The 13,245-nt window shown below is 35.9% G+C and overlaps 1 protein-coding gene across 4 annotated transcripts in view; it reads left to right on the forward strand.

Annotated features, from left to right (window-relative positions):
* STXBP4 (syntaxin binding protein 4) overlaps positions 1–13,245 on the forward strand; it is a 118,805-nt gene that overhangs the window by 17,485 nt on the left and 88,075 nt on the right. For all 4 annotated transcript variants that reach the window (XR_002830909.1, XM_006095576.3, XM_023759571.1 and 1 more), the window contains exons 8-9: positions 4,193–4,287; positions 11,986–12,082. Coding sequence is in view for 3 of the 4 variants with exons in the window: in XM_006095576.3 (XP_006095638.1) it covers positions 4,193–4,287; positions 11,986–12,082 (192 nt within the window). In the remaining variant the exon portion in view is untranslated. The remainder of the gene's footprint in view (positions 1–4,192; positions 4,288–11,985; positions 12,083–13,245) is intronic.

A 13,245-nucleotide genomic window follows, 5' to 3' on the forward strand; every position in this document is an offset into this window, starting at 1 on the left:
AGTTCAGGATCATGGGGCCAGCATGGTCCCGGTGAGAACTTTTTTCCAGTTGCAGGCTTTTCATCATCATGTCATCACGTGGTGGAAAGGGCTAGGGCAGTGGTCGGCAAACTCATTAGTCAACAGAGCCAAATATCAACAGTACAACGATTGAAATTTCTTTTGAGAGCCAAATTTTTTAAACTTAAACTATATAGGTAGGTACATTGTTATTAACTTAATTAGGATACTCCTAAGGCTTAGGAAGAGCCACACTCAAGGGGCCAAAGAGCCGCATGTGGCTCGCGAGCCTCAGTTTGCCGACCACTGGTAGGGAACACTGTAGGATCCCTTTATAAGAGCACTAACCCCACTCATGAGGGCTCTATCCTCATGACCTAAGCACCTCCCAAAGGCCCCACCTCCTAGTACCATCCTCTTTGGGGTTAGGATTTCAGTATGAATTCTGCAAGGGCACAAACAGTCAGACCATTGCATGTAGCTACCGTACTTAACAGGAATTCAGAGTAGATTCCATAGTAGTTTCCTCTGGTTTGGAGCTGTATTGACCCGGACGGTGATAACAATCTTTAGCCATAAATAATGTGCCTTTTTACTTAATGGAATTTGTTGACTATTAGAAATTTTATTAGTGCATTCCCATCATATAATTATTTCCATGCTCTTGATATATTATTTTCTATTTTAAACTCTAACTTCACGTGAGCAAAAAAGATAAAAGAAGCTAACAATGGTCAGGAGACATTTGTGTAACATGCTTTTAAGGTTGAAAGTAATTGAACTACTCAACACCTCTCTTAGTCTTTTACTTATTCAGTAAGCACTTACTGAGTATGTCATATGTATGGAAACATACTCCAGTAGAAATTATGAAAGAATTAGGATACTTTCAGTGAGATATTTAATTATATATTGTGAATAAAACATGGGGTTAAAAAAAAAACCTTCATTATTCAGATTAGAAAAAGAAATGTGTGTGAGTGTGTTTATGTGTGTGTGTGTGTTTATGTTATCGAATAACTACTGTGTGAGTATTCTGTGTGAACTAGAGCAGGGTGTGGATGGACTTAGTACTCTAAGGAGCATCTACACTCTTGTGGATGAATTACACGTTTGAACAAATGGTATGAAGCCATGAGCATAGTAGACTAAGGAGGGAAAGTAATAAGTGGTGTAGGGAAGGCTCTGAATGGAAACTTACGTTGCCGACCTTAGGTTCTTGAGTCTCAATGTCATAGAAAGGAGCACTGACCTCAGTACAAGATGAAGCAGACAGACTTTATTGAAAAGAGCTTGTGCACTAGGAAGTGGACCAGAAGAGAGAGTGACTCCGAGGGGTTCTTGTGGATGGCTTATACAGGCGCCAGGGGTGGGTGTAGGGCCTGGAATGAGGAGGAGGGCGCTGTCCTATGATCATATTCTGGTGGCGGTTGATCCAGGGGTAGTCACAAGATGTTTTCCACGGTCAGTGGACCACTCAAAGGGCCTGTAAAATAAGGCTTGGCAAATGTTCTAGTTATTTTAAAGATTAATGAGTTTATATATGTAAAGTACTTCGTGCACTGTCTGACTAAAAGTAAGCATACATAAGAGCTAACGTGTTTTATTTCCACTGTTACACAGCATTTTTTAAAATATATTTTTTATTGATTTCAGAAAGGAAGGAAGAGGGAGAGAGAGATAGAAGCATCAATGATGAGAGAGAATCATTAATCAGCTGCCTCCTGCATGCCCACAACTGGGGATGGAGCTGCAACCCGGGTATGTGCCCTTGACTGGAATAAAACCTGGACCCTTCAGTCCGCAGGCCGACACTCTGTCCACTGAGCCAAATCGGCTAGGGCAGTGGTTGGCAAACCGCGGCTTGCGAGCTACATGCGGCTCTTTGGCCCCTTGAGTGTGGCTCTTCCACAAAATACCACGTGCGGGCGTGCACGTACAGTGCGATTGAAACTTCGTGGCCCATGCGCAGAAGTCGGTTTTCGGCCTGGGCGAGTCTATTTTGAAGAAGTGGAGTTAGAAGAAGTGGGGGGTGTCAGTTGGTCAGGCGACCGGAGACTCAGCGCAGGTGGCTGCGGGATATGCAGCGCTGGGGAGGCGCGCGTTATTCATGCACGAGTTGAGGATGGGAGAGTTGGAAGGGGTCGACCTCAGCAAACGTACCTCAATCAGATTGAGGACGTTTTTAGCAAAGGCCAGCTTAGGAGTACCCTAATTAAGTTAATAACAATGTACCTACCTATATAGTTTAAGTTTAAAACATTTGGCTCTCAAAAGAAATTTCAATCGTTGTACTGTTGATATTTGGCTGTTGACTAATGAGTTTGCCTACCACTGGACTAGGGCAACACAGGAAATTTTTCATCTTAGATATAGGAAAACATAAATGAGAGTGCGTGCCTTAATGTGTATGGATGGTGTGTGTCCCTGTGCCTCCCTCTCTCTTCCTGATCCCTCTCTCTCAACGCCTCTCCAAGTGTGCACTTAAACTTGAACTGAGTAGTGCACGCCCAGGGTTGGTCTTGGTCTGAGACCATAATTAGGTGAGCTTGGGTCCACCTAGTGTCAGTGTGCCTTAACTGTAGGTAGGTCAGGCACCAAGCTGAACGGCATTGTCAAGCCTCACAAGTCCAAACCTTAAAAATGAGCCCACATGTAAGATAAAGTCTACATAGGAAACTATATTGTTTGTAAATTTGTGCTGATTAAATTAGGCGGGTAGTCATAAAAAAAAATAATGTTGGACTTATCTGCTATGTGGTCTTTCATGCCCTGCCACTCGGTGCTCCTCTTTTAGGCCACACTTTGGGTTTGGCAGAGAATTTCTCTTAAGGGTATTGAATTGAACTGAACTGAATCGAACAAGGGTCTGCCTGTCCAATGCACAGGAAAGCCAAACACTGAACATTGAGGAGAAATTAAAGCCATTTTATTGGTAGGGCACCAAGCAAGGAGAATGGGGAGCTGATTCTCCAGTTACATTAAGAGAAAAAAAATACACATATGGTATTTTTTTTTATCCCGTGGCCAACAATTAGGTAGCACATCAACAAAGGACACTTCGTTGCTTTTATCAAAATTGCAAAAATTCTTTTCTATTAAAATCAGTCTTTCTCAGCATTTGATTCCACTTGAAATTAAAAGTCAGTAGCCATTTTTTATCTTGACACATATAAGCTATATTCAAGATTTTACATAGAATGTTAACGATGTGTTAAAGGTTTAGAGGAAGACTATTTATTTTCATACGCGCTTCTTATGTTCTAAAGAGAATGCAAATCATTTTGTACTTAGAGACAGATGCTCCGAGAAATAAAAAAAAAAATTAAAACACTGCATAAAGATGTGACATTTTAAAAAGTTTTTTTCTCTTCCTCGTTTCTATGTAGAACTAGTAAAATACCATTTAAAAGTGTATTTAGAATAGTGACAATTTAGATACAAGGATTGACGTGAATTATAGCAATTTGTTTTACAAACTCTGACATATTAAAACGAATAATGTTTTCCAGTTCCTAGTCCTGGATGGCACCTGGTACCTTATCCATGTAACCAGGTCAAAGGCTTGTCTAAATAATCAGCGTCCATTGAAAAGATGCCAAAGAATAATGGTATATAAACTCCAACTCTTGAAAGTCCATTTATACATCTTGAAATATAACCTTCTGTAAAATAAGAAATGGGATTTTGAGTTCAAGAAGTTATAAGTCCATTATAGTTAATGTGTAAATTTGAAACCATCTGCATTTTTTAGTTTTTCTGTAGTACTTCCAGAACTCACATAACAAAACCACTTTTGCCAGCCAAAGAAATATCATGATCTATTTGAGTTTCTCATATGATTTTACTTATTTGGGAAGAAAAAAAAGGCCTTTTCATTTTACAATTAGGAAAGTGCTGTGATGACAGGGTCGTGGTAGTAGGATGTGTGTTTGTCTTTTAAATTAGTATTTCCATGGGACTTAATGCTGATTGGTCATTCTTTTAATATCACATATTTTAGGGCTCAAGTGAAGCTGGTTTGTATGATACGTTTTAGACTTAACGAAAAAAACCATGAAAACAAAAGTGAAAACTGCCAGCTGATTAACCAGAATTTTTTTTAACAGCAGGAGCTCAGAACTCATCCTGTCACATGAACATTTCTATTCCAATTAAATTTCCAATTAGTGTGCACCCTGTTGTCTCTCAGATGCTGCCCCTGTCTGGACCGATAATTATGGACCACAAGGAAAGACGGTCTCCCTAAATCCCTCCGTTCGCCTTAAGGCAGAGAAACTGGAAATGGTAAATACTTTAAATGTCCATTTTTCTTCCATAAAACAACAGCAAGGAAGGCCTCTCATCTTGGAGAGGGTAAAGGCCTGGAGCCATTACTTTCTTGAGGTGTTATTTATATGCAATGAAATGAATGGCAGTTTGGATTTAAATGAACTTATTCGTGTTTGAGTTGGGCAGTTCATGTTGTTCACTAGTACAAAATAAAAATTAAACCTTTTGTCATTAAATCGACATCCACATTCATCTATTTCCTCCTGTGTATAAGACAAATGTGATGTCTTACCACGTAGAACCCAAGGACACATGGACTAAATTATGACAAAGTATAGTAGACTTCATATGTCGGAGCAATAAGTGCAAGTAATACTCCCATTTGTTCAATTTTTAAAAAAATAAAGGGAAACTAAATCCTAAAGAACCTTAATAGTCAGGTATTACTGACTATTAGGAAGATGGTAGCAATATACAAAAGGCACACAAAAAAACCCTGGGGAGAGTTAAACATCGAGAGATTCTGTATGTAAAAGAAACTTAAGATTAAAAAGAAAAGGTAAAAATGCATTTAAAACTGGTTTTTGTCCGGTTACTTGGGAGCTAACAGCAAAAATGTGCTATGTCTTATTTTTTTAATATAAAAATTGATACAGTGTTAGAGGCCCACAGCCTCTACTTTCCTATCATAATTTGTGGATAATAATATTTTACATTTTAGGAAGAGTATGAAAATGCACATCTGGAATAAACATACATTGCCCTTATTCCCATGTTCATACCTTTGCATGGTCCTATAGCAGCACCGTTTTCATTGCCAATTTGAATCTTCTCCGTTATTCAAATTCTGACTCAACTCCAACTCCCTGTCTAGACTTTGCTAACTATTGTGGTTAGAGCCAATATCGCCTTATTTTGCATATCTGTAAATCACTTTGTAGTTTCCTATAATCTTTTCTGTATCTTGCTTTATCAACGAGCTAAAGCTTCGTCACAACAGTGTACCATGTACCTACCCCTGTTTAAACACCTGGTTTGTGCTCAATGAAACTTTCCGATCCATTAGATACTTGTGATATCTTTTTGATATTTTAAAACTCCTGAGTATCTTTTGCTAACTTGTGCTCTCTTTTTATTTTTGGTTAAGATGTAAGTTCTGGCTTATGGCAAAGTTTACAACCAGTTAATATTAACATTTTCAAAAAATAAAATGTTTGAAGTTTGAAAACATTAATAACTAAAAATGGATAATTACTGGCTTTTAATGATGTTGGTTTAACATACATTTCTGAACATTCAAGATTTAATGCTAACCATTCGTCTGGATAAGGAGAAAATTATCCAGCTAAACACTATCTGGCAGCCTTTATTCTTTTACTTGGTTTAAATTTTTTAGTGTATGATATATTTTTTAATCTATAATTTTCTTAGAGATATGATTCTTAGAATATGAGTTACTTGACTACTGAATCAGAATTCCAGTTTTGACTTTCCTTTTAGCCTAAGCAAATTATTTTTTTAGAAAAATAAAACAGTAGTTTTATAGCAAAAGGAGCCCACATTCTTTGTAAATTCAGCTTCCCAGCTTTGATTCAAGGTATTTTTAGTGACTATTCTGGAGAGCATTCCTTGTTTTCAGAGTTTGAAACTGTATTTTACTTAATAATTTTTCCCCCCTAAAATCCAAATTAGCATCTATTCACCCAATTATTTCCTAAGCTACTCTTCCTTTTTTGTAGTTAGCTATTACTATCATAATATCTGTACCACTTTCATTTAAAATAGGTCCTTCTATTTTAGTTGCTACTTTGTAGACAAATTCAACTTTATCCTCCATTACATTTTTAACATATTTTCTATTCAGTGATAGATAAGGAAAATGTGATCAAGTATTTAAAATGTATTAAAATTATATCTTTATTTCTTCAACTTCTATAAATATAGTGCATATGGTATCTAGAAAATGTGTGCTGTGGTAAGATTTCACAAGGAAAAGGTGTTGACTGATTATGTGGTTATTAACTAATTACCCTACTTAGTGCAATTTTTAAGAAAGGCAGAGAGGTTAGAATTTGATGAAGAGCAGTACCTGTGAAGACATATGTATGAATGGCAGTGTTCTCAGGAAATCCTCTTTGTTTTTCTTGTCTAAGTAGATGATTTTAAATCAGAATCTCCTGGAAAGTGATTTCTAACATTGAATTCATTTTATTTTCATTCACTGTCTGAGAAAAAATGATTGCCTCTTTTCATGAATATTCTAATAATGATTTTTTATATACAGATATTTTTATATAATTTCACCAGACTTATTTAGTGATATATTTTTTCAAAGTATTTTTATAAGTACTATGTGTCTCATCTGATCCTAATGTTGAACTTATAAGCAGGTATGGTAAACATAGCAAATAGAAATACAGTTTATTAGTTGGCTTGAAGACACCTGTATGCTATCTATATTTTTGTACCTGGGAAAGATGCTTTTGGATACAGGTGCCATTTCGCTGGTATTTACTTTACCTCTTGCCATTTCTGTAACATTTGAAGAAAGCTGCAGTGAGCAATGCGTACCCGATGTCTGATGATAGTTAATGAGATGTTCTTTGTTATTAGGCTGGGAAGTATGTGACTAGTATTGTACAGAAGTGACATTTTTTAAAATTCATCATCCAGACACCAGAAAATGTTAAGGACAGATATTGTCCAATTAATACATTTTTAAGGCTAAAAGATGACATTCAATAAATTATTAGAACCTACTTTATGATTAAACATAAATTACTTGCAATTTAAATTCATGAGCTTGCCTCACTGACATGCTATATTCATCTAGAATAAATTCACATTCAACAAAACTTTCACTTATGACTAAGTTTAACTCTAGATCAATTTAGACTGTGGTTAACTGCATTTTGCAACTTTATTATTACTTGATATAATAAGAATCACCTATATTGAGTACCTTCTGTGATAGGTGTCTTAATTGCATTATTTTTATAAAATTGTTTTTATATCTTCATAATATCAATTATACACACAATGATTATATTATAACGTTCAGTTTAAAGAATAATCAACACATGTACTCACCACCCAGCTAAGAACGAGAACTTTTGAAATTGCCTGTGTTTCTTCTTGATACATGCTACGACATAGATAAATCTTGAAACAAGCTAAGTGAAAGAAGCCAGACACAAAAAGCCACAAATTATATGATTCTGTTTGTATGAAATGCCCAGAATAGGCAAATCCATACATACAGAAAATAGATTAGTGGTTGCCTGGGGCTGGGGGGGCGGGGGTAGGGAACTAGGAAGTGCCTGCTAATGGGGATGGGACTTCTCTGGGAGGTGATGAAAATTTTCTAGAATTAGTGGGGATTGATGCACAACTTTGTGAATATACTTAAAGCCTCTTAACTGTATACTAAAATGGTGAATTTTATGAGATGTGAATTAAATATCAATAAATCTACTATTTATAAAACAAAAAGTCACATCCTTAAAAATATTTCTAAAACTATTCACATTGTGTACTTAAAAAAATATAAAGTAATGGTGTGAAAACATGTCTGAGATTGTCCATAGAAACTCCATAAGATGAGAATATTAAAAAGTGAAAAGTTATGCCCAAAACTGGGAGAAAATATGTATAATACCCATAACGTATGAAATGATAAATTACAAAGAATTGTACAAGTCAATCAGAAGACGCATCAACACTACTCCTAGGTATTTACCCTAAAGGAATTTTTACCCATGTGCTGTGGTAGCTTTGTACAAGAATGTTCACTGCTGCATTACTGGTAAGCAGAAAACCCTACTGCCCATCTTCAGGAGGATGGGCGAATAAATTGTGGCATATTAATATAATTATTACATTTGTCAGTAAACGTGGATGCATTAATGTCACAGTAGCATATAACCACATGGATGAATAATAAAACGATACTGCAGGATGAAAAATTCAAGTTTCAGAAGGCGATCTGCAGCTTTTTTATGAAGCTTAAAAACAGCAAAACAAAATAACGTTAGGGATATGTATATGTGACAAACCATTTTAAAATAAATAGTATGGAAATTTTAGTATTGGCAGTTTTGTAATTCTAAGATGGATTCATGGATGTTTTATTTTATTGTCCTGATTTAAAATGTATGTTACATACAATACATGCTTTTAGTATACATCAAATGTTATATAATAAAATGTTTGGGAATATTAAACCAAATGTATGACAGCTGTTACCTACAGGGAGAAGTTCAGAAGGGCTTTTGCAATCTTTTGTTAAATTCATAATCTGATATAAATATACCTCAATGCTAAGCTTTAATATACTATTATAGCAGTTTTAAAAAGCATGCAAAAGGTCTAAAATCTACAAAATAGAAAGCTGTGATATGTTGATAGTTTTAAAAAACCAGAACACTCTATATAGCGTAATTTAATGATTTCAAAATACATAATTTACATATATATTTATATAGAGATGCTATGTCCATAGCAAAAATTCAGAAAACTTATACATCAAACTGTTAATAGTGTTGGTCCCTGAAGCCGTGTTTTTCAAGGACAAGGATGTGGAAATTTGCCTTGGGGGACATTTGGCAATGTCTGGAGATATTTTTGGTTTTCATAAAAATTAGGAATCACTAACAAATTTACATCTTAAGACTCTGTATATGAAAATTTAAAACCTATTGCTAAGTAATTTGTGAGTTAAAAATATTGCTAATCAACATGGGAAAGATTAATATCACTTGTAATTAGGGGAATTCAAATTAATACACAATGTACTATTTCATATACAACACATTGACAAAAATTGAAGTGTGAAAGCATAAAATGCTGCTAAGAATGTAGAAAATAGGAGTGCTTATGTCCTAGTTGTGTGCATAAATTGCTTGGTACAACCAATACGGAGAGTTATTTTACAATATCTATTAAAGTTGACTTTATAAACCCTATGACTCCACATTTCCTCTTCTAGGGATATACTGTAGAGAAATTTTCACACAACTATACAAGGATATATATATAATTTCTTATAATAAAAACCAAATTAGATATATATATATATCTATATATATATATATATATATATAGATATATATATATATAATTTCTTGTAATAAAAACCAAATTGGAGTAACTATAAAAGCCCACCAACCAGATGGTGTGGCTTAGCAGTTGAGCATGGACTTATGAACCAGGAGGTTACAGTTCGATTGCAGGTCAGGGCACATGCCTGGGTTGCGGGCTCGATCGCCAGTAGGCAGCTGATCAGTGATTCTCATCGATGTTTCTCCTCTCCCTTTCTCCCTGAAATCAATAAAAAAAAATTTTTTTTCAAAAAGCCCATCAATCAAGGAATGGGTGATAAATTACAACATTCATACAGTTGGATACCATTTCAAGTTAAAATAATTGAACTAGTTTTGCAAACAATATTGAGCAATTATGAAATCATAACATTGAGGTAAAATAAAAATGTTGGTAAGATTATTCTTTTGTACTGTACTATTCATGAACAGTTTCAATTGTGTAAGAGTACATATTATTAGGGGATGCATGAATTAATGGCATCAAATCATGGACAGGAAGGATACACCAACCTTAGTTGTATCCTGTTGAAGAACAATGGAGAAAGCTTTCAACTAAGTCATCAATGTTTATTTCTTAAAAACATGTATGTCATAGAAATGTACACTTGAAACCTATATGACCCTATTAACCAAGGTCACTCCAATAAATTTATTTAAAATATATATATATAAATTTCAAACAAATATTAATGAGTACTTAGTGCTAGCAAATACATAGGTGTTCTTTGTGTTATTCTCTTTCCTTTGTTTTTATTTGGAAAATTTGGAATATTTTTATGACTGGAGGCAAAGAACACCAGAAATTAAGAATCATTATTCCATGTTATTCAAGGCAAATATTTATAAGTTGTAGACAGGGTAGTCAGATAATGCTAGACTAAGCCCTAGAATCACTTTTAAAGGAATCTTTCCAGATGTTCTCTTTCCTCCTGCCTCCTTCCTTCACTGTGCCCAGCCACCTGTGCATTTACGCAGTTTGTTGTGGCCATAGTAGATCCTGTACACACTTCTATTAAATTAGATAGTGCACTAATTACAGTTATTTACATGTTATCCTCACTCTGAAGATCATACTAGCAGCTCTGTCTTGTTTAGGTGTCCCTTTGCCTGACAAATAGTAAGCACTAAGTAAATATTTGGTAAATGAAATGATGAATGAATGAACAGATTCCAAAGGAGGAAGAAATTTATAAAGGACTATTGCCAATATTAAACTTTTCCTATATTTTAGTCTTGATATGATTGACACAGAATATGTTCTTGCCAGAATTCAACAATAGGGCAACAATAGGGGCCCTATGCATTAGTTAAGGTTAGAATTTGCTATAAATAACTGGAGAACCTAAAATAACAGTGGTCTCCATTAGAAATTTACTTCTCTCGCACCTAAAAGAAACCTGAAAGAAGATAATCCAGGGCTGGCCTGGAGGTTCCACAGTGTTGGGGTCCCATGTCCCAACTATCATCTTTCTGCTCCCCCATCTTTATTGAGGTTGCTCATAAACCACAATGACCATTTGAATTTCAGCAACCAACCAACCTCTTTCCCTCCTTCCATTCATCTTCCTTTTTGTTTTCTTTTATTTAAGGCCAAAGAGAGGAGGAAAGGGGACAGGAAGTGCCTACCGCTACCTTTGAAAGACTCCCCAGAAAGTCCTTAGAGCACTTCTCCTTGTATCTCCTTGGCCTGCACATAGTCACATGGCCTCATCAAGCTGAAAAACAGGGATATCTTTTAGCTGGATGACAATATTTCTAGCTAAATATTGTCGTTCTGTTACTAAGGAACAAGGAGAGAATAGACATTGGAGTACAACTAACAGTTTCTGAATTTTTAATCAGCTATGGTTGCTAAAAGGAGAAGGTAGAGAAAAGCTTTTCAGAGAAAGCTTTTTAGTTTACTACTTATGTAAGTCTGCTCATAAACAAGCCAAAAATTAGAATATTTTGTATGTAAATCAGTTTTCATCAACTTCTTTAAAATGTATTTTTATTGATTTCAGAGAGGAAGGGAGAGGGAGAGAGAGATAAAAACATCAATGATGAGAGAGAATCCTCCTACATGCTCCACACTGGGATCGAGCCCGCAACCCCGGCCTGTGGCATGTGCCCTAACCGAGAATTGAACCATGACCTCCTGTACCATAGGTCAATGCTCAATCACTGAGCCACACTGGCCAGGCCAATTTTCATCAACTCTATTTTTGGTCTCAAGTTTACAAGATATTAACAAAATCTCCATGCTTTAGAGTGCTACTTGTAGAAATTCATGTTAAATTAGATTTCATAGGGTTTATTTGCTATTTTTCTCCTGCCACATCACATATTTTAAACCAGTAGAGAATTTGGGTTTGGGTTCTAGGATCAGCTAAAGTGTTAGCCTTGGGAGGTGTTAGCCTTGGGAGGGGGGAACAGTTGAGGTGGTGGTGGAATCAGGAAGCTACTATTTTATAGAAAATTAATCTTTGTACATCTAATTCTGGTCACTGTTCCTGAGATTGATTCTTTTCCCTGGACTATGAAATAAAGTTCTAATGAAATAAAGTTCTAATGAAAAGTTTTATTCTTTGGAGATTTGAAAATTGCCTCACACAAGTCCTTTTCTTTCCAGGCTCTAAATTATCTTGGTATTCAGCCCACAAAGGAGCAACACCAAGCCCTGAGACAGCAAGTGGCAGTAGACCCACAGGGGACAGTGTCTTTTGGAGGTAATATTAGGTACATTGTGTTAATCCAGCAATTTTCAACCGTTGTGCCGAAACATTTTTGAAAACATGCAATACCTGACTATGTAGTCATGGGCCTGACCTCTTTTCTCTTAGATTGTCAAATTAAAAAATGACAACAGCCAACATAGTAGCCGATGGTATGAATGAATCAAAATTATACCTATTTTTTTTGTCAGATCGCCAAGAAATATATTTTTTGGAGTGCCACAGGATTGTAATAGTTACTTTATTTGTGCCATGAGATGAAAAGGGTTGAAAATCACTGTAATATCATCACAGAAAATTACTTAAAGGGTCATTGTGACTCATTTTTATTGAGTTCCTCTTTAGAAAGAGAGAGAAAAAAAGACCACATTTATTTCAAATTCCTCGATCAGTACTCTGAAAAACTCAGCTAGAATTCCTAGTCGCCAGTATCAGATAAATAGAAAAAGAAAAGGAATTCCGAAAAAGGGAAATATTACAAGAGTGGAAGAAAACTTCAGATAAACCATAATTAGCATGTTTAAAAAGATAAGCAAAGATAAAGAATTCATGAAATAAGAGTAGGATACTGTCAAATAGGAACAATCGGAGAACATTAAAAGAATCCTTGGAGCCGAGGCCGGTTTGGCTCAGTGGATAGAGCGTTGGCCTGCGGACTGAAAGGTCCCAGGTTCGATTCCGGTCAAGGGCATGTACCTGGGTTGCGGGCACACCCCCAGTGGGAGATGTGCAGGAGGCAGCTGATCGATGTTTCTCATCGATGTTTCTAACTCTCTATCTCTCTCCCTTCCTCTCTGTAAAAAATCAATAAAATATATTTTTTTTTAAAAAAAAAGAATCCTTGGAAACTAAAAACGTCGTAGTCAAAATAAAGACCTGTGAGGGTAGGCAGATGAATAGGTCACGCTCCACGTCTAAAGAAGCATCAGGCAGTGCTGGGTAATGATCAGGAGGATGTGCCTCTGAGTCAGACCTTAGATGGAATCCTGTTCTGCTACTTATTTGTCAAGTGGCCTCGGGGATTTTAGCAGTTCACTTGTCATAGCCCCAGACTGGAAAATTGAGAGGATAAGAGAACCTGCCTTGTAAAATTCTGAGGGTGAAATTGCAAAGCACCCGGCCTAGCATAGAGAGGCTTTACGTAAACATTAGCTGCC

Source organism: Myotis lucifugus, unplaced genomic scaffold, assembly GCF_000147115.1.
Source record: "Myotis lucifugus unplaced genomic scaffold, Myoluc2.0 scaffold_158, whole genome shotgun sequence".
Lineage (NCBI taxonomy): Eukaryota > Metazoa > Chordata > Mammalia > Chiroptera > Vespertilionidae > Myotis > Myotis lucifugus.